This window comes from Mesitornis unicolor, unplaced genomic scaffold (assembly GCF_000695765.1).
Source record: "Mesitornis unicolor isolate BGI_N332 unplaced genomic scaffold, ASM69576v1 scaffold27887, whole genome shotgun sequence".
In the NCBI taxonomy this organism is placed as follows: Eukaryota; Metazoa; Chordata; class Aves; order Mesitornithiformes; family Mesitornithidae; genus Mesitornis; species Mesitornis unicolor.
Genome location: NW_010197673.1, coordinates 41983 through 68592, shown reverse-complemented (window position 1 = coordinate 68592; position 26610 = coordinate 41983). Strand labels below are relative to the sequence as shown.

The 26610-nt window shown below is 41.9% G+C and overlaps 1 protein-coding gene across 1 annotated transcript in view; it reads left to right on the top strand.

Moving 5' to 3' along the window:
• NOTCH2 (notch 2) overlaps positions 1 to 26610 on the top strand; it is a 77511-nt gene that overhangs the window by 21431 nt on the left and 29470 nt on the right. The window contains exons 5-15 of the mRNA XM_010188880.1: positions 12322 to 12555; positions 13384 to 13539; positions 14613 to 14801; positions 15965 to 16078; positions 17273 to 17386; positions 20821 to 21054; positions 21652 to 21762; positions 23421 to 23613; positions 25162 to 25307; positions 25806 to 25925; positions 26017 to 26169. Coding sequence (XP_010187182.1) covers positions 12322 to 12555; positions 13384 to 13539; positions 14613 to 14801; positions 15965 to 16078; positions 17273 to 17386; positions 20821 to 21054; positions 21652 to 21762; positions 23421 to 23613; positions 25162 to 25307; positions 25806 to 25925; positions 26017 to 26169 — 1764 coding nt within the window. The remainder of the gene's footprint in view (positions 1 to 12321; positions 12556 to 13383; positions 13540 to 14612; positions 14802 to 15964; positions 16079 to 17272; positions 17387 to 20820; positions 21055 to 21651; positions 21763 to 23420; positions 23614 to 25161; positions 25308 to 25805; positions 25926 to 26016; positions 26170 to 26610) is intronic.

Genomic DNA, 26610 nt, shown 5'->3' with positions numbered 1-26610 from the left:
TTCCTGCTGTCACCGGTGTTTTTGTCACCTTCAAAGTTCTTGTATTTCATATGGTTCTAGTGATTGTCAGCCTCATAAATCTGTAACTGGCAAAACAATCTTGGATGTGTTTGGTGAAGCTGCCCCAGATCTTTCCTGTTGCTGAATGTTAACTGATGTTTTGTTTGTTTATTTAAGGATGACTTTATCTTGTCCCAGGCTAAATCCTTTGTCAGAACCAGTGTTTGCTGGGTCTTTCCAAGGCACAATGTTGCAGGTGTGTAGTGAAACTCAACTTTTCTTAGAAACAGCTCAGGATGCTTTTGTGGAAGACTGAAGTCAATTCCTCTGTGCATTGCAGGCCGGAGAATTTGGAACGTTTGAAGTGTACCTTGAGCCAGAATTTGCCAGAAATTCTGACTAATGTCTGTGCCATGTGAACACTCTGCTCTGTGCTGCTGTTCTGCAGCAGTTAAACCACCCTGATGGGCTCGCTGTGGTGTGAGGAGGAAGGTGTCTTTGCCTTCTCTTTCCCAGCCACCATTCCCCTGATATTTGTTGAAGTGTGTCCCTTTAACTCACTAATCTAGTGAAAAATCCTGTCCAGCTGCTTTTTTTTTCTTCTTTTTTTTCCCCCTCCTTGTCTGGGATCAGGAATTAAAATTCACAGAGCGGCCTCATGGGTGAGTGGATGGAGAGGAAGTGATGGCGGTCCAGGGCCGTGAAGTTGTGTGGAAGGTCAGGATGTCCTTCCACGGGACACGGTGAAACCATCTGCGAATTTAAAGGCTGCTCAGTCACTCCAGACTACAATTTGTATACAGAAACAAGGCTTTGTTTAAAATGCACCTGTTTACCGTGTTGACTTAACCTATGCAGCTTTGTGTCAAGAAAGATAAATTGAGAATCTTGGTACTAAAGTCATTAAGAATATAAAATGCTGTAAATGCTTTTGTTTTTCTTGGCTGAGAAGGACTCCTACTTCGCTGTGGAAAGTTTGCAGCGTTTCAGGGGATCATCGTGAATCTGTGCTTGGCCCAAATCACCTTTCAGGAACGGCGCAGAGCAGAGATGAAGATTTGTATCCTCTGTTAAGTCCTTTGCACAGTTTGCTCCTGAAGTGCTGCATCTGGAGTTGTGGGATAAGTCTGTGGGTTTGGGGGACACTCTCTGTCCATGCTCAAGTGGGTTTTGGAGGACCTACTTTACACTGCTTCAGTTGCAGGCTTGGCCTGTTCGCCTCCTTTCATTATTTCTACCCCTGTGGCTGGGAAGGCAAAACTCCCATGGCAGTTGTATTTATTTAGGCTTTGTTTTCCCCTGAAAAGGGGGCTCCAGTGAACTGTATATTTTAAAATCCAGGCGACCGTTGTCTCAAGAGCAGTGCAGTGTGCTAACAGCTGACTCCACCAAATAACTCCAGCACTGGGAGCTTCTTAAGAAGCAAATGTTTGTCTTGAGCAGAAAAGCTCTTCAGGCATCAGGGCTGTGCTTTTTAATTAAAATAGCTGCTAGCTTGGTCATATGCTCTTAAACACTAGCACAAGGGTTACTTTTTCTGCAGAGCTTTAGGCAGGAATTTTTAAAGGGGGGAGTTAAGGGTTCGATTCCTATTTAATTAGAGCAATATTTGCTCCCTACCTTGGTTTTCTTTGAAAATCCCAGCCTTAAACTCTGGGCAGACGTGACTTTTCTTTGCTAAGAAGGAAGGATAAACATCAAAAGGCTAATGTTTAACATTTTTATGTAAGATTGTATGCTCTGGTATTTTGTTTTTTAAAGCTTTCTTTGCCAAATACCACTTTCCTCAGCTTCTGTATCACAAAGTGTACAGTAACTAGACATGTTAACTTAGTGTTCAAAAAATACTGTCTTGCTGGAATACTTAGAGACTTGAAACGTGGAGGAACTAGCTCTGACACTAGATGACATGGATCATGAATGTTGAATGTGCCAGTCTCCTAAGTGATGGAATAAATACCCTTGCTGTTTTCTACAGAGTATTGGTTCTTACCTGCCAGAGAGCACTGTCTGGGTCACGCTCTTCTCTGATTCTTGTAGGCATGTGAAACACAAAATGCTCAGAAAGCAGCATTTACCTTTGTATTAGCACAGGGAGGCTGGGTCAGACTCCTGCGAGAAGTGCGGTCATCTTTCCCAGTGGTGTATCAATGGCAGATGTTCTGGTGCCTTTCCAAACTTTATTAAAAAGCATAGGAGCCTCTTTGGTACTGGCTGAGATCTGTCTGTGCCAATCTTGGCAAGTTGGCTGGGGATTTGCTGTCATTACAGTAGTATCTCCAGGAGACAGCTCTCTGAAAGAGGCCAAGAGGGATTATGGCTCTTTTTCTTCCTTCATGTTTGAACTGGCAGATACAAAGGGAGCAGGGAGCACGTGGCAGCCTCCGTAGCTGGCAGCTCCAGTTTTGAGTGTACAAATGATTTGGAGCATCGGACATAAACAAAGTTTGTCCTGGACGTTGTTTGTTTCCCCTGTGGTACTTGATTCCAGAGCAGTTTGATTTCAGAAGCATGAAAAATTACACCACTGGTCAGGATCTTATCCAGTACGGGTTCTGGAATAAGCCTCCCGTTTGTTTTGTGCCTGCTTTCTGCTTCCCGCCAGCACCCCTTGGTCAGGCAGCAGCTGTAATAAAACACCTGAGGTGCTAACAACCGAGCTGACCCGATGACAGAATGACAGCATCCAATTCAGACCACGCTGCTGCCTCTTCCCTTGCGCCCTTGGTGACTTTCCAGGCCGGGAAATACTCTTCACTATCAGATGTGCCAAATAATCTCTTTTCAGTGCATCTTGCATGTGTCTGGCACTAAACCAGAATAGGCTGGACCACTCTGGTGAGGCTGGGTTGGTGCGTGTGTGCTGTGAGAGCAGGCTGATAGGTAAGTTGTTTTATCTGCAGCTGACTTTTCTGGCAGTTTCTGTCCCTTCCTTTGTGCTTAGAATGAGGTGATTTGTCTTTGGATAATTACTAAAGATGCGTTGGTGAGATAGCTTGAGAATATGAAGCTTTTATTGTCAGGTTTGGCTCACGCTGTTACATTTTTGCCTCATGGATTTTTTCACTTGTTAGGCATTTCCCTGGATTTTCCAGAGGAGGTAAAGAGAAGGGTAAAACGGAGAGAAGCTTGGTGATGTGTATTTCCTTTTGGTTACTTCTCTATCCTGCTGCTGTCCCCTGTCACTTCACCTGCCATTGCCATATTAAACCAGTCTGTCATTAGTGCATCACTTGTGATGTTTTGCATTTGTATTACTGCTTCTGAAGAGCTCTGTCAGGACTGCCCTCTATACCCAGTAGTCCGTGGGGAGTGATTTAGGGCAGTGTTTAATGGATCAGGGCGTGCGTAAGTCTCTTAAAGCCCAGAGTTTTGTATTTGGGGGTTGTAAAATCCCTTGTAAAACCTCATTAGTTCTACTACATGCTTCCCAATGTGGTTATGAAATTAAACTCTTTTCTCCACCATATTAGCCTAAAATAAACACAGATGTTTACTCTGCTTGCTACAATGGTAGATTCATCTCCAATTATTCAAGTTCTATATTAAGCTCTTAAATCATTTGATATCTTGAATAGTATTTGACATTGCTCAAGATACAGTAGATAGATATAGTAAAAACAAAAGCAAAAACCCAACACCTGAGGTTTGGAAATGGCTGCTACTGCTTTGTAGTTCTGTATTTCAAGTGGGAGAAAGATGCCGTGAGGTGCTGGGGAAGGAGCACTCTTTTGAGGGCTGTGATGCTTCTCACTACTTTAGAAAACTCCAACAAGGAAAAAATACTTGGCTTCAGTCCTTCTTTCAGGGAAACTGCAATAGTACTTAAGCAGAGAAGACCTTTACTAAACATGTACAAGTGGGGGCACTTTTTGCGGATGTGGATGGTGTAGTCCTTTGAATTCCTGTGTGTCTGAAGCCATCCTTGGAGCTGAAGGCAGCAGTCGTATTGATCGGATGGTCTCCAGCGAGCTGTCAAGGTGGCTTCATCAGAGGGTCTGGAAGTTGGATGTGATCTGGACATAACACTTGATCCCTTTTAGTTTTACCTGTTCGTTGCTTTGTTTGTATGAAGGTGTTGCCTCTTTCACAGAAGTTTGAAATTCTTTGCTTTGAGATACCCTGTGTCAGTAAAGCAAATTACATAAATGATCACATATTTTGATATTTGCCATGTGCTGTATCTTCCCTGCAATAATGTTGTATTACAGTTTATCCCCTGTCTTTCTCCTGCTGTGGGTAACAACTGCTGTGTAAGTCTCTTACAAAATTCTTCTTTCCATTGGTCTGTTGGACTCTGGACTCTACTCCTGTTTTGGTGTCTTTATTCAGAGGTGGTGGCTTCTGTACTGCGAAATGTATTCCAGACTGAGGTGATGTCATTGCTATTACCCAACAACTGTTTGCATTAGTTATTCTTCCTTGTAGTCAAATGTCTTGTCAGCAATGTTTATTTTGTTGATTAAAGCTGTGATTGAGCAGAGGTCTCCACTGAGCTCTTCCAGGGAAGCTGAAGTCTTTCCTCAAGGAGTGCCCAGCAGAAACCTTCTGCAACAAGTCTGTTTGCCTTTGTATTTTATTTGGCATTTATGCATCAATCCTTGTCTGCTGCCGCACTGCCCAGCAACCTTGCTTGGTTAAATCTGCCTGAAATTCCTTGGCTTCTTCTTGGTAATAGAAGTATTATTTTGTTAGATATCACTGCCTACTGTTCATCTCATGGTTCATCATCATGGTGAATGGAGCTAAATCCAGTTGTGACCAGTCACAAGCGGTGTTCCCCAGGGCTCAGTTTTGGGTCCAGTCCTGTTTAACATCTTTATCAATGATCTGGATGAGGGGATTGAGTGCTCCCTCAGCAAGTTTGCAGATGACACTGAGTTGGGAGGGAGTGTTGATCTGCCTGAGGGTAGGAAGGCTCTGCAGAGGGACCTGGATAGGCTGGATCCATGAGCTGAGGCCAATTGGATGAGCTTCGGCAAGGCCAAGTACCAGGTCCTGCACTTGGGTCACAATAACCCTATGCAGTGCTACAGGCCTGGGGACAAGTGGCTGAAGCTGCCAGGCAGAAAAGGACCTGAGGGTGTTGGTGGACAGCAGGATGACCATGAGCCAGCACTGTGCCCTTGCAGCCAAGAAGGCCAATGGCATCCTGGGGTGTATCAGAAGGGGGGTGGTTGTAGGTCAGAGAGGTTCTCCTTCCCTTCTGCTCTGCCCTGGTGAGACCGCATCTGGAATATTGTGTTCAGTTCTGGGCCCCCGAGTTCAAGAAGGACAGGGAACTGCTGGAGAGAGTCCAGCAGAGCCACAAAGATGATCGAAGGTGTGGAGCATCTCCCTTATGAGAAGCGGCTGAGGGAGCTGGGTCTCTTTAGCTTGGAGCAGAGGAGACTGAGGGGTGACCTCATTAATGTTTATAAATTCGTAAAGGGTGAGTGTCAGGAGGAAGGAGCCAGGCTCTTCTCAGTGACAGCCAGTGACAGGACAAGGGGCAATGGGTGCAAGCTGGAGCATAGGAGATTCAATCTGCACATGAGGAAAAACTTTTTTACTGTGAGGGTGCCAGAGCCCTGGCCCAGGCTGCCCAGAGAGGTTGTGGAGTCTCCTTCTCTGCAGGCATTCAAAACCCGCCTGGACACGTTTCTGTGTGACCTGGTCTGGGTGATCCTGCTCTGGCAGGGGGGTTGGACTGGATGAGCTTTCGAGGTCCCTTCCAACTCCTGAGGTTCTGTGATTCTGTGATCTCCATCCAGGCCATTAATAAATGCTCCAGTGCTTGTGTGTATTCATTAATTGTAACTTAGTTTTTTCAAGGTATATGCATAATTCTGTAGGTTAAAGATTAATTAAACTTTTCTTACAAATATATAGGTCAAAAACATGCGATCTAAAGTATTTTTCATAATCACAATTTTACTAGAAGGCTCAGTGGTTCCATGCAATTTTCCTTTAGTTTTCCATTTGCTGAGGAGATTCACACAGCAACTTGAGGAAACTGAGCTTTGTCCTGACTGACCAACATGCACAGGGTTATGCTGTCAGTGCAGATGTTTTCCTTGTGTCACAAGAAAGAGAAGGACAGAGAAATGTCCTTCCCCAGCCAGACGTGGTCTGCCAGCCGGCATCCTGAATATACACACGGGTGGAGAGAGAGGGCAACAAACTGCTTGGTCCCTTGCAGTGTGCCTTCTGCCACAATTGGATTCAGTCATTTATACAAATAGTGTTTCTTATCTCTTAGCCTGTTCTTGAGTCTTGATAAGATGCTGTTCACCTTCTCACGTAGTAGTCCTTTGAAACTTGGAGAAAAAGTGTAAACAGTTCTAATGAGCCATGCTTGCTTTAGCTACACAGATCATATTCAAAAACCGTACATTAATATTTGGAATACTTTGTGAATTAAATTACTTTTTCAGAGTTTGTCTAGATCTGGTTTATAGCTTCCCATCTAGCTCTTCCAGGAGAGGCGGTGAGCTCTTGCCTGTGTACTGGATTGCTGGTCTAAGTGACAAACTTCTGGTGAGGTAGTGAGAGGATGAGGGCATAAGGGCTTCTTGAAGCCTGATACTCCTCTTCCAGTGACTCTCTTAGGACCTTGAAGAGCAGTTTGTGATTCTCACTGGATTGTCTTTTCCTTGCAGTATCACTAAACTTTTAAGATATTCTGACATTTGATTCAGTCTGAGGCCAGTACTGTTGTGGTGGTGATTTTTGAGAGAAATGCATATTACTGTCTCCTCCTAGCTTAGTTTTCAAGGAACTGATGTTTTTTTTCAAGGCATTTGCATCCTTTGTCCTACCAAACCTTTGTAGTGCTTAAACTGCACGTGAGAGCTCTCCGGAGCTTTGGCCTCTGGTACTCCAGCTGTGCAGCAGCAGTCTTTTCTGCTGGAGTGCTGTTAAGAGGCCAAGAGCGCTTTCTCCACTAAGCAAAGTCTTCTCTGCCAGAGACGAAGAAGTCTGCTTGAACTGACTGAAGGTCCTGCATTCAGCTGCAGGATCAGCACAGTTGGAATTGGGGTTTATAGAAAGCCTGTATGGTTTGGTGGCATCAGTTTTTTGAGGCATCTGTTGCTGCTTCCCAGGGTGACTGTCTTGGTTTCTTATTTGCTCAAGCTAATGCTCTGCTTTTTCAGTGTAGGATTGTACTTGTTTTATGTGCTATCTGCCTTACCTTTATAAATCAGGGGTTTGTTATTTGTTTGTGTTTGGTTTTTGTTTTGTTTTGTTTTTACGTAAAGACCTCTAGGAGAAAGTGCTGGCTGTTTCTCATCAATTAAATCTGGTACAACTACTTGAGGAGCCTTGAACCACTGTGTTTTGTGTCTGTCTAAAGAGAAGCTCCCACAGTTCCTGTCCACTTGCTGCTGGTCTGAAGATGGGAGCAATCAAAGCAGCAAACGTGTCTGTGTTCGTCCACATGGCTTTTCTGAGGGGAAACATGCAGGAAGTAACTTAGTTTCATAGTGGGCAAAAAGAGCTAAGAGTTGAAGGCTGTTCCCTTTTTCTACTTCTAGTTTTCAATTTTGAAATACCACATGGACTTGCTGTTTACTTTGTACAAGGTCATTTAGAACCTGAGTTGGCATTTTACTGATTTCCCAGGCTCTGCAAATATCAAGGTCAGGTTAAGCTTTTAATAGCTTCTTGGAGCAGTTTGTTTCCTTTCTTCTTGTTGTCCATATGTATGTTTCTACATTTCTATTAAAATATTGTACTGTTAGTGTATTTGTGCTTGCCTTCACTAGTTCACCCTGTATTTACTATGTTTCTCTTAGAAATGTAATTAAAACTAGCAAGAGCAGGTTATGAAGATGTGTATTACACTGTACAATTCATAACGGAGTTTGCACTTCGGAATTGAATTTCAGTGCTGTGAATGAAAGACTCAATTCTTGCTAAAATCCTTAAGCAGAAAACAAGCTTACAGGACTGAAAATAAATATACTTGGTTCAGTTACAATTAAGTTTAAGCAGCATCCCTTAAGTGTTTCAAAGGTCTTTTGTCTCATGTGGTTTAAAACTACGTAACTAACCTGGGAGAGAGAAGACTTGCGCAGAATATTCATTGAGAAGTTTTAGAATTAAATCCTATTTTATGTCTGACATTGAAAGAGACTTCTGCCTCTGCTGTGGAAAAGCCATTCAGGAAGCTCCCAGGACAGAGAGTGCGTTGAAGACATAGGCCACTAAGAACAGAAGCATCTGTTGCAAAGAAGCAACTCTTTTCTTTGCAGCACCTGCCCCAAAATACTCATCTGTTTCTCTTTTGCCAAGGAGTTGTAGCAGATCAGACCTTTAGGATGCCTGAGAGGTTGTGGCCATCCTTGCACTAAGAATTAATCCTCCCACTAAGAATTAAGTGATCGTGCTGCTTTGAGGGAAGGCAGCCTTGAAAACCATTTACAAATGTGTATGCTGGTCTAGGGAAAAAAGCCCAAACAACAAAAAAACCCCAAAACCCAAACAACAAAAAACACATTTCATAAACCTGTGTTGAAGAATTACAATACTGACTGTTAATCCCATGCTATAAAGATACTAAAAGACCATTTAAGCAACTGTAGGGTATCTAAAAAACCCAAGTTCCCATGCTATATTAACACTTAAAGATACTAAAACATCATTTAAGGAACTATAGAGTATCTAAAAAACCCAAAGCACCCCACCTGAAAGCCATTTATTTCTCTCTTTCGAAGACCTTGGGCTACAGAATGCATTTCCAAGCCACTCGAGTCCCACTTCAGCAATAAGGACTCAAGCATTTTCAGTGGAGTTGAAATTGCTTTGCATTCTTGCCAGTTCACCAGCTCCAGTTAAGACATGCGAGTGCCTTGGGCTTTAGGCTGGGATCTCTAGTGTTTGAAAGCATAAACCAAAATCATTCAAAAGCTATTACATTGCCAGACTGTGATGAGACTGAGTACTTATGAATGTAGTTAAAATGATGTGCTCTGCATGCCTTATGTTACTTTTGGTTTGTGATTTTTTGCCCAGAAGTTGAGTCTGGATTTCAATTACAACTTCAATAAAGAACAAGTTTTTTTCATTAAAATACTCAACAGTAAAATGCAATAGTTAATTGCTCATTTACGCCTCTCATATATTGAGTTGAATTTCCTTTGCTTTTAAAACAAACTGCATTAAGATACTCTGTTTAATTCATGTACATAATGAAACAAATATGATTGCGATCTGGTAGCTGTGAAAGGAGCATTGGAAATCTGAGAAGCTAAGTGAAAATCAAATTTAAGGAGCTCAGATGTGATATGTTCTTGAAATAGAGTTGAATTGCTCAAAGCAATTTAAGCTCTGCTTTTTTACCTCTTGCAAAGACACTGATACACCTGTTAAAAGTTTGTTTTAGTTTAGGGCTGCAGAGATACAGAACGGCCTAGGACATGAGGTTGTTGCAGACACATCAGTGATGTCACTTGACAGTGTCCTTTCTAGGAGTGGAGAGTAAGTGCTAGGAAAGAAAAAAGTTTAAAGAAATCCTCAAGTGTTGGTATTACTAGTGACAGTTGAAATGGGAAGTTAAAAATAAACCTAGAGTTTATGTGAGGCAGTAGTTTTTAAGCCCATCTTCGCTTTAAAAAAAAACCCCAAACTACAAACACACACATAACACCCCCAATCCACCAAAAAAACCCCTACAATACGTTAAAGTTCAGGAGGTTTGCTCAGTCAATCATGAGGCAAGTGATCTTGAGAGGCACGACCATCCCGAGTGATGTGGCAACTTCAGCACTGAAAACTCTTCGTGCTTTAGTGGTACTGAGTTTGAATTGGCTGCAATCAAAAGGAGGATGTAAACGCTGCAAGAACACTTCTGCAAAAGGATTGAGCGTTCGTCAGAGAGTGTGCTCTTTGGTCTGGGTTGGGCCGCCTCCAAGAAAGGAAGGATAATCATTTTATAATAAGCAAATAATGTCTTGATTAAGTTTTTTTAGAAGGGAGTCAATTGTGTTGAGTTGCAGCTTGCGCACGGCTGCTGGAAACCAATCTGAGATAACGGAGACTTTTCAGTTTGGTTGCTGATAAGCCAATATCAAAAGCTAGGGAATAAATGACTTCTATTATGACAAATGCATGGTTTTGTTTTTTCATAATGTGGAGAGCTGTGTCTTGCTGATAACAATAAGAAATGTTAGATTTCCCCCCAACTATTTTACAAAGTAAACTGGGAAGTGAGGGTTAATTCTGTTAATCTACTGTAATTTTTATTGTTGTTAAAGTTTTATTACATTTCTTCAAGTGGTCAAATCCTTGTTTTGAAGCAGTCCTGCTGGAAGCAGGAGCACATGCACGGGATGAAGGCAGTTGTGCAGCTTTTTAAAAAAACAATGTTATTTCTTTGCAACTGAAGTAAAAAAGTCCAGAGCTCACAGGACCAAAGGCTAAGATTTATTTAAGTACTTTGAAAACAAAGGGAATCGTGGTTTGGCTGGAGTCGATGGAGATGGTTAAGACTGAACATTTTTAATTGCTTGCAAACAGCAAACATTTCAGTTCTGCGTGTTGAAGAAATGTGTGTGCACCTGCATCGTGATTGCTGTGCCCTTAATAAACCAGGTGACTGTTAAGTAACATCTAATAAATATTTTTAAATTTACAAACCCGAATCAACTGGAGCCCAGGCAAATTGGCAGGGGAGATCTGTGGCCTGCTCTTGAATTTCTTACTTTTGGAATACAGGGGGAATTCCAGGCAGAAGTCAGTGTGTAGCTGACACAGTAGCTGCAGACGGCAAATGGGGGGATTTCGGTAGTAGCAGCGAGGTTACTTAAAGAGCCTTGACCCAAATGTCCATTAAATCCTTAACAGACACAAACTGGAACACAGGAGGTTCCACTTCAATTTGAGAAGAAACTTCTTCTCAGTGAGGGTGACAGAGCCCTGGAACAGGCTGCCCAGAGAGGTTGTGGAGTCTCCTTCTCTGCAGACATTCAAAACCCGCCTGGACGCCTTCCTGTGTAACCTCATCTGGGTGTTCCTGCTCCGGCAGGGGGATTGGACTGGATGAGCTTTTGAGGTCCCTTCCAATCCCTAACGCTCTGTGATTCTGTGAAATAGTGGAAAGCTGCTGCAAGCTAGGAAGGGATGGTGTCAGCTAGAGGGGGAAACAAAAAAGGTCAACTCAAACAAAAGCTAATCTTACTTTCTGATAAAGGGCAATCTTTTGGTTCTATGTCATAATATCAACATTTTAGCAAGGTGTTGAAAAAAAGTTACAAGGAAGTTAGAAAGAAAAAAGACTTTTGGTGCTGGAGAGCTCTTAAGGTAACAGAAAGGGGAGAAATAGTTTGTCAGAAAGCAGATTGTGGACTGTACGCCGTGATTGCACATGGGCACCCATGTGCTAGCCTGGGAGAAAGTAGCTGGTGCTTTGCCATCAGGTTTTATCTGTTCAGGAAACTCAAAATAAGACTGAATGACCTGAAACTTAAGCTAAACAATTTCAGCCTAAAAGTAAACCACACGACTTTAATCAGGAAGATGAAAGTGTTGAAACAAAATATTGTTGCAAGTGGTAGGTTCTCCAGATCTTAATGTCAAAGCAAGATGGATTTGGATAAATAAATACATCAGTAAATAATTGCAGAGCTTCCTGTAGAAGTGACTGTGAATTCAGTGTCCAGTGCAGCTGATTTCATAGCAGTGCTTTTCCTTAAAACTCTCCGAAACAGTGCACATTTGTTTTGTTCCCTCCAAAATCTTCAATCATTAAAGCTTTTATTAGACAAAATAGTCTCTAAAAAACTCAGCAACAAAAAACCCACTATTTGTAGTTGTCTGTGGAAATACCTGGGGATAGGAAAAAGAGTGTATTAGGCAGAAGGGTATCGAGAATTCTGTTCTTCCTCATGGAGTAATACTCAATGCATAATTATATAGGAGAGAATTAAGCTCTACTGACAAGAGTTACTTTGCTGCTGGCCTATTGTTACTGTTTAACTGAGATTTTCTTGTGAGGCCATCTCTCTTCTTTGTCCCTCTGGCTGCCCTACAGGCAGGCCTTCATTCTTTCTGCATCTCACATCCTTGCAGATGTATCTTCGTATATTGCTGGCTCCCACACTGCACTTTTAAAGCTTTTTGCAGTTCAGCTCCTACTTTTGGGTCGTTTAGGGATGCTAGTTGTCTTTGCCTAGCTTCACAACAGTGTTGCTGGAAGTTCTTAGGCTCCAGTGTCCTAGAAATAAGAAGTGCCAGTCAGGTTGGACTCCAGTGTTTTGCTTGGTTCTGTTGTCTGTGCAAGAATCTTCTTGTGTCTGAGCATCCGAACTTCTGTTAAACTTGTTTCTTCCTGTGCATCAGGCCAGTTTTGCACTGAAGACGTTGATGAATGTCAGCTCCAGCCCAACGCTTGTCAAAACGGAGGTACCTGCACCAATCACAACGGAGGCTATGCCTGTGTCTGTGTCAATGGATGGAGTGGGGATGACTGCAGTAAGAACATTGACGACTGCTTCACTGCCTCCTGTGCTAACGGATCTACTTGCATTGATCGAGTGGCTTCTTTTTCATGCATTTGTCCAGAAGGAAAAGCAGGTAAGGACAGAAAGCTTGCTTGGGTCTGGCACTGAACAGAAGATACTTCCTGAAGTTTCTGCGTTTGCTTAAAGTGGTGTGCTTATTGTACACACTTTGTGACCAAACCAGGAAGAATAAAAGGAAATGTGCACTGTCCATGAGCAAAACAGTTTTAAACCTGTATAGCTTGGTACAAAGAAGTATTAGCTGGAAGATAATATTTTTTTTTACAGTTTAGATTGCAAGGAGAGCAAGTCTTTTTCTAGCGCTTAGCAGGACCTGTATTTGCCTCAGAAGTTATGTATGGGGGTGACTTGCTCTGTGCACTTAAAAGTCTAGAAGGCAAATTTAGATTTTTTTCTTTTTTTGCGAGTGAGGTTGCTCTTGCTGGTATAGTGGAACTTTTGCTGTTGTAGGGTAGGTAAAATCAGAAGATCTCCTAGCTACTACCTAGAAATACAAATGGTAAGCATATCTGAATTGAGAAAATGAGCTTCATGTGCACCTGTGTTTTCAGCAGTCAGAAAAATCATCATGCTGTTTAGAGAGAAGGGTTTGTTCACTGCTCCAAGGAGGAGATTTTGGTAATGGTAAGCCATTGTACTAATCCACAGATGCTGGGGACACCTTTGAAGTCACAGAATCTAAATCATTAAATGTAATGTTTTATAAGTGTGTGCTGAAATCCCTGCGGTAGTCTGTAGGTTGAAGCCTATAAGATACTGCTCAAACTTCTGTCTGTGGGAGTCTCTATTTGAAATACTGGGACAGAGGATTTAATTATGTAGCATACAGACTGACTGCAAGGTTTCACTTTTTTTAATGAACTCTTGGATGCTTGTCCAGGTCTTCTCTGCCACTTGGATGATGCATGCGTTAGCAATCCATGCCAGAAAGGTGCTCTGTGTGATACCAATCCTGTGAATGGACACTATATCTGCACCTGTCCTCAAGGCCATAAGGGAGCAGACTGCACTGAGGATGTGGACGAATGTGCAATGGGTGAGTTTCTGTCTCTATTTGTGAGTACACAAATGGGGACTTGGGTCATTTGCTTTATGAACTAACAGAGAATACACATTTTGTCATAGCTTCTCAACGTAAGTGCAACTCCTTTCCTGCTCTCCCCCTTCCATTTCAGTGTCTTTAGATGAGTTTTAAATCTTGTGTGAGGCTTGGGGCGAATGGCTGAGTCAGAATAGTTGTCCATGTTTGAACTATTGGCCTCTGGAATATGAAAAGCAGTGAGATGCTTAACCATCCTTGGTTGTGCAAGAGGGCTTTAGCATGGTACAGGAGTGCATGCAAACAGATGCAGTAATAAGCTGACCCTTCAAACTGCAGTGTACAGTGAAAGTACCACAGTTCCTGTGGGAGTGGTTGTAGCTCTTGCCTCAGTAGAAATATATCAAGGCTGTTTGGCAGCTGGAACATGGCTGGATCTTCTGAGAACCTTCTGAGACTGGTGACCACGTGGGCTTTTAAAGCTGTATTTCTCTGATATCATGCTATTGTGGTGTTTTGAGGATTAACTGGACTTCACAGGCTTGCTTATAGTTTTGTGAGTGTTAGTTCATGTTTTTGGAGTGTGATTCATGAAGGTAAAGTTAACCAGTGCTCATGAAATTATTGGAAAGAAGCACTTCTTTGACGAGAGTGCTGTTCCTTTTTGAAAACACACAGAGGAATAGTTTGGTTGTTTTGTGGCTGTGAGGGCATCTTGTCAGCCTCAGGAGTGAAGTAAATGCAAAAGATGATTTAGAGATAAGACCTTGAAAGCATTGTTAATTCTCTAATCCCTGCCACTTCATACTCTCCTCTTAAGCACTGTCATTAGTGATGCTCCTTTGGTCCATTGGTAATGACAGCAGTCTTCCTTTTTGCCTCTGACAGGTGAGTAACTGCCACATGTTTTCTTCAACTACAGCAGCCTTTCCCCAGAAGGATGAACAGGCTTTCCCAGTATTACTTGCCAGAAAGGAATGACCACTGGAAAAGATCTTGACTAATAAGGAATGCTGTGGCTTTGCTTCTCTGAGGAGAGGTTTTGACACATAAATACGTTTTTCTTCCAGCAAACAGCAATCCGTGTGAACATGCTGGGAAATGCGTAAACACAGAAGGCTCTTTCCACTGTGAGTGTTTGAAGGGCTACACAGGACCTCGCTGCGAAATGGACATCAATGAATGCCATTCGAATCCATGCCAAAACGATGCCACCTGCCTGGATAAAATCGGAGGATTCACATGTCTCTGTATGCCAGGTGAGGGGAATTTCTGGGAAAGACAGGGCTTTCGGCAAAGGAAGAGTCCAGAAGGCAGAGCACAGGAAGGGCTGCCAGCTCTGCTGAGGTGGAACACAAAATGCAAAGGGGTGAGGCTGAATGAAATGGTGAGAATGAACCTGCTGTGGCGGCACCAGCCAGGAGGGCTTGGCATTTGTGTGGGGGAGGGAGAATGCAATTAGAGGACTGAGAGAGAAACCAAGCTCCACATCAGCAAAGGAAGTTAGCGTTCTGAGCTGGAGTACATGTCAACATATTTGTTACTATTTCTGGTAAAGTGCATGTGCAGAAACTTACATTTGTGAAAGCAAAGCAGGTACAAACTCTTTAAAAGAGTGACTGTGTTTTGAAATACGTATAAGATGTTTCTGGATAAGCATTTGGGTTTTTTTCTCTACTTAAAATACCCCAAATGATGTAAGCTCCTATTGACCTGAGAAAATAACTGTAAAAGAAGTTACTTGATTGAAATAGTGCTTGTAAAATGTACATGTCCAGCATACTGATGGCCTGTGTAGCCTGTTATTTTGCTTTCTGATAGAAAGTAGTACAAAAAGAAAAGGGTGCAAGTTGCAGTTGGACAGTCTTATAAAGTATATTGAAAGAATTGTGACCCCTGCAGGTCATCAGCTGATACCATGAGAACTAGAATGTTTTTATTAATCATCTAATCTGTTTTGAAAGGTGGAACTCTAGTCCCAAGAATTGCACCCCTCTTACTGTTTCTCTTTTACTCTCTCATTAGCTAAAAAGCCTTGAGCTAAAGTTGTCTGCTGTGTTTGTTTCTTTACCTTTTGTCTTGTACTGGTGCATACTCAAATATTTTGATATCTTCCAAAGTGTTAAAACATAACCCCTTCACACTGAGTGAAAGAAAGCATTAGATATTAATTCAGCACAGATTTCTCCTCTTACTGCTGATTAAGTGAGCATGTTCAGCAATGGTGAAAAATACACATTCAACATCTGTTTTTAACCTGTGGTGTATATTCTTACCTCATAGGTTCTGTCCAAACTGCAAAATTGTAATGAAATTATGCTTAGACTTTCAGTGCTTGTATACCAGGCAGTTATGCTTTCAAGGGCACTTTCTAAGGCCTTCAGTCACCTCTTCTTATTAATTTCATTTTCTTTCTAAACAGGTTTTAAAGGTGTTCACTGTGAAGAAGATATTGATGAGTGTCTAAGTAATCCCTGTGTGAACAATGGAGAGTGTCTTGATAAGGTCAACCGCTTCCTCTGTGTCTGTCCTCCTGGTAAGTACTTACTTCTGCAAGCTTTTCCTGCTTCACCTTATCAAGAACTGCATAGATAAGCAGTGAGAGGTTGCAGGTACTATGTTTCTTGTGAGTTTGTGTTGTCCAGTGGAGCCTCTGTTTGAATGAGTGAGTTGCAATCACTAGGAAGTCAGAATAGGCGTATGTGGGTTGCAGTAGTATTTTGCCTGTAGGTGGGGAAGTGCTGAGGAACACACAGTTGGACATCTCATGTTAAAGGGTGGTTGACAGCATGAACTTCCAGCATTGTGGATATCATAATGAGATGCAGATGAGTAATTCTAAATACATTTTAAAAATCAGAACCTCTGTATGTTTTTGGTCTTTTTCTGAGGTTTTTAGGCAAAAGCTATTTTTGCATCAGTATAGTTTGTGTTGCTTTCATGAGGAGGGAGGCAGATTGGGTCTCCAGTTTAGAAAAGAAGGATAAATGCTGAGCTGAGGGGTCAGTGTTAGCTGTAGGGTAAACATCACTTGTTTTCCTGATGGCTTACAAAAAGTTTTGAGTTCAAAATATACATGACAAAAGCCTGCTCTGAATCCCTTCTTGCTGACTAATGATGTTCTGGCTCCTCCTTTGGTTCCTTCCTTAGAGAAATATTCCTGGAGTTTTTTGTTGTTGTTTTTTTTTTCCTTCTTGAAGTGCCTAAAGATCTGCATCATCTGACATAACTCTTTGCTAGTTTAACTGTTTCAAGAAGTGTATTGAAAGATACAGTGCTGCATCATACCACTTTCCACACTGCTGTAGTAATTAAAGTCTGAAGACTGGTGGTGTATGCATTATTGTTTCATTTTAAGTTACTTGCTTTGATTACTTGAAAGTTCTTATTGGTGGCCTCTCAGGTTTATAGACAGGCACACTGTCCAGCGGTGGATACCACTTGTGCTCCACCTGCTTTATTTCTGTTTGACTTGGCCATCTCACTTTCCAAGCTGAGGCTCCTTTGACCTGGAGGATAGAAACTATGTTTTGGCTGGTGGTTTGGACGAGGAACCAGTCCACCCAGGGTGTGGTGTGTCTGTGTGTGCTTAGTGATGCAATTGAGTTTAGATTTACTGAGCTTATATTTGCGTGGTTTTAAGGGTTTTCTAATAATTACTGACAGTGCGACTGTATAGGTTAACTACTTCAAATGACTTTTGGATTTTCATTGGTTTTCTGCCTTTCAGGATTCAGTGGTGCCGTGTGTCAGATTGATATAGATGACTGCTCCAGCACCCCATGTCTCAATGGAGCCAAATGTATCGACCATCCCAATGGCTATGAGTGCCAGTGCGCCACAGGTTAGTCTTGTGTTCAGAGCCTCTGGTCTGGAGATCGCGTGTAACCTAAATAAAGGGGTGCTCAAAGAAGCGTCAGGCACTCTTTCTTTCTTTCCTAAAATACTGCTTGTTTGTTGCAAAGCTTTGTCTACTCCTTTGTGGCACAGAATAGTATTTAAGTGCAGAAAGCAGTGACAGCAGTAGTTCACAGGTGATGAGAGTCCAGGCCTCTCTCTTTCAGCCCCATCTCTTGTTTCCCAGAAGGTGACAGCTTCTTCTGTGTTGACTGTGGAATCCATGAGTGTAAAGCCTTTTATCTGTGACATACTTTTCTTTCTTTCAAGTCGCATTATCTAGGGTGCAGTTGAAGAACAAGAGATGGACATAGCAGTACTACTGTGTATTCTGATTTCTGTTGTGTGAGGCTGCTTAATGTCAAAAGTGGATGATTGAAATGCAGTAAAAATTGTGTCCACTGGAGGAACTGCCACACAGCAGCTGCCTGTCAGTATGTCGTTAAAATGATTTGTCTAGAATCATACAGAGATTCTGACAGAGCTGTGGATGAAACTGAGGTGTTGGGGTTTTTTTGAATGCACTAAATTCTATTACTGCTTGGTTAATTACATGTTTTGAGGCATCAGGTTTAATTATGGAATTTTCTTATCTACAGACCTCTAGGACTGATGTAGATATATTTTTATCTTTATTTTTACATCTAGTCAAATTAGACGACATGAGCAGTTCAGAGCTGTTACACTCTAGTTCTTGGTTAGGAACAACTTTTGGTTGCTTTCAGTTGATGGCCTGATGTGTGCCTGTTCATGTTACAGATTTAGGCACGGAGTGCAATTGGCATTAGATCTTCCATTAGAAAGAGGCTGAACAATTCGGAGCTGTCTTGGTCCCTGAAATATGCAGTTAGGTTGGCTGGGCTTTCATGCAATTTTTCTCATTTTGAATCATTCCAGTAATCAAATTGTTAAGGCAAATTCAACTTCACTCATTCGTTTTACACTGCAGAATATAGCAGAGCTTAGCCTAAAAATTTTTCCCCAGTCTTTTCACACACCTGCTTCCCCAAAGCGCCTGAAGAAATGGTGAATTTGTTGGAAGTAGTAGAATGCAGTATTTCTAATCATGAGAGGAATAATTATTGTCAGAACTCTCCTTTTGATTATTGCATGTGACAGAGTAAGCTGGCACTTGCAAAAAAGAAGACGAAACTCAAATCTTCTTCAAACTTGGAAACTATCTAGTAAAGTCTTTCTCAAGCTGGTGTGTGTGGTCCAGTTGCTTTCATTCACCAAGCGTACAGAACTTATCAGGCCTAGGAGGGTTTTGGGTCATGCAGTGGAGGACAATGTGGAGAGCTGTGCCTTGAAAAGCGTGTTCTGAATTTGGGGACTGAACTGCTGGAACCACGTCAGTACAGAAATCCTAGGTTTCCCAGATGAGGAGGGAACAAACGCCGAGAAAAAAACCAAGAATTTTTTATGGTCCTGATACGTGTGAGGAGCTGAAATCAGAGCCTACCACAGAAAGTAAAGCCTAAACAATTACTCAGTAAGACAGCAAACTCCATGTTACAAAAGGAGGGAAGACTCCAGCTTCCATGAAGGCACATGATGTGTGGAGCACTTTCAAGGAAGAGGCTGAAAGCAACCAAATGTATGTTACTGAAGCAGCAGCGCTTAGTCAAATCCTTGTTTAGTGCTTTTGCTGGAAATGGAAGAGGGACTCTCTACTAGGGTTTTTTCCATCCTGTACAAGGGATTCTTATGTTGCATATTCAAGTGTTTTTTTCTAGTCTAACTCCTGTCTGCAAAGAGAGAAATCATATCTGAGTAAGTTGTATTTGATCAAGAGATTAAGAAATATATCTGATCTTTAAGTGTTTCAGTTGAGCTACAGTAGGAGGCAAGGTAATTTTTTCGATGAATGTATGCTAAGTATTATATTTAATATTGACAGCCTTCTATAAGACTGAAATGTGGAATTCATCATTGGGGCAGGTCAGTTACTGGAAAATAATGTTTGAGTATGTTCTTGCTCTATTAATCTCATGAGTGACGCGTGTTCCCTGAATGGTAATCGCCAGCTGCCCAAGTGATTGAAAACTGCAAAATGTTTGGCCAAATGCTGTACAGATAGCTCTATTTACTGCTTGCTTTTTGTCTTTTCTTTCCCTTCTGGCATTATTCCACTTCTCCTTCCCAGTGGTAGATCATGGCTTTTCTTTTCTTGAGTTGTCTTAGGTCTTTCCTCTTTTCTTTGCCTCTGTCCTCATTTTGGTTTTTGCCCCTGTTCGTCCCCTTATCGGTTTGTTTTTCTTCCTTCCCTAACCTCTTTTTATATCCATCTCTCTAACTAGCTTCCCTTCCCTCTCCCCACCTACCTCCACACCCATTCATCCATGCATACGTTCGCAGAACTTGGAAATGTTAGCCGTCACCTGGTATGTTTGACCAGAGAAATAACCACAAACCTGTATGAAAAATGGGGAGCCTGTTATCCACTTATGATACTCAGGTGAGAATCACTCTTCAGCTGTTGAAATTCCCTGCAGCTTGGTTTGTATCAGTCTCCAGTTGGTGTCTAAAATTTAAAGTTCTGCCTTCCTAATCTTCAGCTGCTGGAAGGCAGTGGTAGGTGTTGTTCCAAAACCTCATCTCAGAGAACCATTTATTTTAAATTGCCCCTGTTTCATATAGCTCTGCTCCATCATGGAAAACAGGGCTCCTGAGGAAGTTGTTTGCTGCTCTTAGCTTCCTGAACCACTCTTCTAGCCCTTCTGGTGAATAGCTTCTGTCCTTCTCTGTTGCTCAGGATGTTTCCCAGCTGAAGCAGAATGAAACAGGCAAAATTGCTGCTTGTTTCATTGCTCCTAACTGAAGAGGTTGCATGCTGTCTTTCACAAATTTGCAGTTGGTGCTTGATTGGAGTTCCTCAAAGGTTTTCCAATGAGAGAGGCAAGAAACTTTTTAATAAGCAGAGCTGCAGAAGCTTTGACATAAGCCAAGAGAGTTCTCTTGGGAAGGTTTCTGCGGCATCTTTGCAGTAATTTCTCATACTAAAAATGTAACCCCCTGGTATTGTGTAGAGAAAATAATGACTGGAGAATGCCTTCAGATAGCTTATACTGATGTGAGTAAATATTTCTCATGGAGATTTATGTGTTTCCTCTCATTGCTGCTGTTCTGAATAAACTGAAGGTAACCACTTCCAGTGCCAGGATTCTGCATGCAAGATGTTGTTCTGTAGTGCTGTGGGCAGTGAAAGAGGGTTGTTTTCCAGGGCTGGAAAATGAGCAGCTGTTGAGATGCCCAGTTATGCTTTGTGCTGTCTGCCACTTCGCTGATTCTTAATATTACTCTTTCTATATTTGCACTATATTCACCGCAGCATCATAGCAGTTAACTTTTTAATTACTCCTGATCATCGTTTTTCCTTAGGTTTTACTGGCCTTCTGTGTGAGGAGAATATCAACAACTGTGACCCAGATCCTTGCCACCATGGGGAGTGTCAAGATGGAATTGATTCCTACACGTGTATATGCAATCCTGGCTACATGGGCGCCATATGTAGCGAGCAGATAGATGAATGTCACAGCAATCCTTGCCTCCATCAAGGGCGCTGCATTGATTTGGTGAATGGCTACCAGTGCAACTGTTTGCTGGGCACTTCAGGTACATAAAGCACAAGTGGAAGGACTGGATTCTGACAGAATTCAAGCATTTAATTATTTCTTATGTGTGCTCTGGTGTGTGCTGAATTTGCATACAGAGATAAGCTTATGGTATGAGAGTATCATTTTCACATTACTTTTCCTTGCTGAATTTTGCTGTGTTTGTGTGGATTCACAGAATCACAGAACATTAGGGATTGGAAGGGACCTCAAAAGATCATCCAGTCCAATCCCCCTGCCGGAGCAGGAACACCTAGGGATTGCCTAACCCTCTCTGGTACTACAGCTGGTCTTGGAAGAATTTACCTCCTCTTTACTTCTAAAATTTAAGCATGCAAAAGAAAAATAGGCATGGTGCTCAAAATAGTTTGTATTCTTTTATTTAAATGCTTAGCACAAATTCAGGGTCATACTCAGTCAGCACCCTGGTGACATTTATTGATTTCACAGTGTTTCTGCATCGTCACCTGTTTAAATTGTACCAATGGGCATGTAATTTTGATGCAGGTGGGATTCTTAATTTGGCTATTTCTGGGAAATGGTTTTGTTGATTTCCTTGTAAGATTTGGCCTCCTTACTCTTCTGGCCTTTTTTTCAGGAGTGAACTGTGAAAACAACTTCGATGACTGTGCAAGTAACCCATGCGTTCACGGGGACTGTATTGATGGCATTAATCGCTACAATTGTGCTTGCAAACCTGGATTTACAGGTAAAGTCAGCTACCCGATAGCTTTGAGTTGTTTTGAAGATAGTTATCCAGGTAGATAAGGAAGCTGCTCTTTGCAACTGACTGCAAGGGGTTCAGTTAGTATCTCAGTAAATCCTTCTAATCTTTGAATCTCAGCGTCTTACATTACAGCGAGTTCCACCAAGAATTAAAATGGCCTAATCTGTACTGTGAAATGCCATTCTTGTTACGTAATTATGTCCAATTCATGGTTCTTGGTTTTATAACAAATAAACCCATGTGACTTCAGTTTGTTATTTACAGCTTCTTTCCAGGGACGGAGAGGCTGAGGACAATATAGAGGGCTGTTTGATTAGACAATGCCTTGGGCTTTGACCATGAACATTATTTCTCTTTGTGTGAAAGCAGAGCATTACTCAGTGTTGTAATAAGCTGCTCTCCACTCTGAAGTCTCCCACTGCATTGCCTGCTTTTTTCAGTACTTCTCTCCATAATGTGGTCTGTTCTGTTTCCTTTTTAAATGGTAAAGACTTACATGATACATTAAATGTACAGCTGTAAAAAAAGCTTTTATGCATTTTTTGACCCATGCTTAGAACTGCAGATCTACATCAGGACTATTTCTGATGACTAAAGCACATCTCAGCACTGTCTATAATGGACTTAATATGTTTTGAGCCAGTAGGGTGATACACTCATAAAAATAATTGTTGTAAGGCAGCTGGTACTGTTTATAACTGTTTTCTCATCACATTTGTTACTGAATAATTTTAATTAGAATTGATCCGAAATGCATTAGAAACAGCACTGGAAGGTTTAATGTGTCTTGAGCTTTTCTCTTGGCATCTTTCTGAACTCCTGACGCTCTTTCCTTCCTTTGGCTCTGGCATGCTGGTACTCTTGAAGTACAGGAAGAGGAAGAGGCATGATGCTGATCACTCTTGCCTTTCAGTCTTTGTTGCTAGCATACTTTATTTGTTATCCTGCTGGACTTCTTACTGTTACGTTGCTAAAATAATTCAGTAATACGATGAATTGGCATATTCTGGTATTTAAAGAGCTGGCTTGCATGGCGTCTCGTTACTTTGTCCTTTCCTCTTGTTAAAAATGCTTTCAACTTACTGCAGCATTCACTTTGTTTAGCTTTCCAGCCTCACAAGATCTCATGGTCACTACTTCAAGGATCTTGCAGTCGTAACCAGAGGCAGGCAAAACAGGAAACGGTGTTTTTTAGAGTCCCTTTTGCGCAATAAGCCACAAGAACTATATTTACTGCAGACAGTATGGCAGTATTGGTTGTTCAAAGGGTAGGTACTTTCAAAGCAGAAGAGCAGGGCTGTGACAAGTGGAGCCTAAGAGGTTTGTTCCAAGCATGATACAGTTGAGTGATTTTTGCCTTCCTAATGAATATTAACCGGTGATTTTTAGTAGAATTCTGTTCAGATTCTTCAATAGTTAGTAAATATGTGTTGAGAGTAAGTGCCAATTTCCAGGCACAGAAAAGTGCTGCATTTTCCAAAAATGCTTCCCTTAACTTCAGTTAAAGCACGGAGTCATGCAAGATCTGTCCTGCTGCATTGGCTTTGCTGAATTGTCTCTTAATGTATGTTCCCACAGACATACAAAGCAAATGTTCTTCTAAGAAATACTATTTAATAAGTACTGGGTTTTTTTTCTAGGCCCACGTTGTAATGTAGACATTGATGAATGCACATCCAACCCTTGTCATAATGGTGGAACATGTATAAATGAAGTCAATGGCTTTCGGTGTGTATGTCCTGAAGGTTACCATCATCCTCACTGCCAGTCACAGGCAGATGGCTGTCTTAGTAATCCCTGTGTACATGGCAACTGCACACATATTGCTAGTGGGTAAGTACTTATTGTCACATTAAACTTACCTGCTGCCTTCTATACTTTCGTTTTCTTGCCTTGCCCAGAGTTTCATCTTGACTTGAGGTTTCTGATTTTTCTCTAATTTCTCAGACTGGACTCCAGATTTATCTACTGCCCGTGACATGATCAGAGTAAGGTGCAGACCTTTAGTCACCAGTTGCAGTCTGTACTGTTTAAACATAGCTTTTTCTGTTTTGCATTGTATTCTTGCTGTCTTTGCATGGGTATGTAGCATAGGGTGGACTGCCACCATCTAAAGGGAGGTTTTGGCAATTTGAGTAGGGTGAATGCAGTTAAAATAAATAAATTATTCCAAATTGAATTTTTGGGGAGCAGCAGCAGCTACCTATTCCATCCAACTCCAAAACATTGAGCATGGAGACTGCGTTGGCTAGTGCTGTTCTTGCTACCCAAATACTCTGTATTAAGGAACAGGCTGACAATTTTTTACTCTAGGAGACAGAGCAATATTTGCCTTTGAACAGTTTGTCCAAGGTTGAGATTTTGTCAGCTTTAGTCACACTGTTGTATGCCTGAGAGGAAAAAAGAAAGCTCTTTCTGGCTATTTTGATGGTGGGAGTTGCTTCTGAACCTTCCCATCCAGGAAGACCAAATGCTGATTTCAGGAGCTCTGAATCAGACCTCTTTTGGGTAATGGTAAGTCTGGGAGCACAAGGCTTGTGAAGTCAACAGGTTTGGGGAGGTAGGGCTTGTGTTTGTGAAACTTCCCAGTTGTACGAGGAATAGCAGTGCCTCCCAGATGCGTGCGGCGTCCTCGAAAGTGTTGTCAGCACTTGGGCAACGAAGTGATTTAGCACTGCAGGTAACTCAGTAGGGCAGGATTCAGCACTTTCCCTGGAGCTGTCAGTTGGGCTGCCTTTATTGCTAATTCAGCCTCCATGTAAACTTAGAAAACTAATGTTTTGGTTCATCTTTTCTGTCACGTGCCACCCGTGTTCATATTTATGCCCATATGCACCTTACGTTCCGTGCCAGATAAAACAAATCTTGTTGGCATGACGGAGAGGCCAGTGTGTGGCCTGTGTCCAGGGTGATTCACTGAGTCCTTGGTTCTGTGTCATATGGGTGGAGTGCTGCTCTGCATCAGGTTTTGAAACATGATGGAGAAGATTGCTCCTGCTCCCAGCCAGCTGTTCTCATTTGTAACCACTACTTTGTATTAAATCAGTGTAGTTATCTTTGGAACCTATTGTTCCCTTTCACTTTTTTAATCTTTTTTCTTTTCCCCTGTCTTTGTTTAAATGTGTTGAGATGGTCTTCTCAAAGCAGAAGCTTATTGCTGGTTGGCTGAGCGCTTTGTGAAAACTGTAACGGAGGGAAGTGTGGTTTTAGGGACGAGTTTATTTTCAAAACTATACAACTAGGGTAGGCAATCTAAATGTAACTTGGGGCTCTCCTGAAGAGAGGTCTTCTAGTTTTCTCTCCAAAACTAATCTGCAGGAGAAACTAGTAGAGTAGTTAGTTCAGAATGCTCTAACATTGCTGCTGTTTTTGCCTTTCAAGGTACAAGTGTGTCTGCGACCCAGGCTGGATAGGAGATTACTGCTCAACAGAAGGCAATGAATGTAAATCAAACCCATGCCAGAACGGAGGAACTTGTGAGGATCTGTTGAATGGATACAGATGTACCTGTAGGAAAGGATTCAAAGGTGAAAATTCAGAGAGAAATTTCTGTTCTCTTTTTCCTTTCCACTTCCTTTGCACCCTTACTGCCATTTTAATATCTTCATTAAATTTAATGGAAATAAGACTTAAGAGTGGAAATGCCGTAGTTGTATGAAGTTAAATTACAGTCAGTTCATGTAGATATGATACAGCAGTAGCATGCTTACTAAGACCATATCTAAGCCTTGTTTGGACTCATTAAGATACGTCCTGGTGGCCGCTCAGCTTTATTTTCTTTGTAAGAAGTATAGACTGAGATATCTAAATGCACTGGGAGTTGAAGGGGCGTTAAACTCAGAATTACCATGACTGCTGTCTGCTTGTACCCACTGAGCCCATGAGTGCTCTGATCTCCTTTTCCTTCTGCTGAGATTTTTCACATGGGGATAATCATGCAAGTTACAGTCTCTTTATTCCATCTTCCAAGAAACACCAGGCTCTTAACAGCATGCTCTCCTGGTTTCTCCCCTTCTGCTCTCCAGGTGTGAATTGCCAGGTAGTGGTTGCTCCTTGTTCCCCTGATCCTTGTGAGAACTTAGGAATTTGCCAAGAATCTCCTGACTCTGAAGGCTACACCTGCCAGTGTGCCCCTGGCTGGGAAGGTAATGTGGATGGGAAACATACTGTACTTTCAGTGCTGAACAGTGCTGGCATTGGACACAGGGTCTTACTTCTGGACTCTCCGTGTTTCAGGGGAGAGATGTACAGTGGATATTGATGAATGTCTCTCCAAGCCTTGCAAAAACCATGCTCTGTGCCATAATATTCAAGGCAGTTACCTGTGTGAATGTCGGCCAGGCTTCACTGGAGGAGACTGCGACAGTAACATCGATGACTGCCTTTCAAGTGAGTATCAGCAGATTGTTCTGTGTCCTCCAGTTTTTCCTCGAAATAATTCTGCTGTGCTGATGACTGCTATTTGACAGATACTGAGAATTCTTTTATAACCTCTTACCAAAAAGAAAAAAAATCCCAAACCTCAGCTTTGTAAGGCTTGCCTGTTTGAGGCAGACAAAATCCATCATGTTCAACTGCTGGAGATGGTCTGCAGTGTTCAAACTGATAGCAGGAGTTGTTCCCAGATTCTTAACTTGAAAGGGTCCTTAGAGTTTGCATACTTTAATAAGGAGCACTGTTAAATGAAGAATTATATTTGCCTGGCATTTTAATACACCAAGTTAAAGTAACACTGCAGGGCTTACCTGTATTTCAACATTAAGCGTGATTGAGGTGTGGTGGGAATCTGGGGTATAGCAGTCTTTCCTGAAATGCCTCTGTCTGACATTA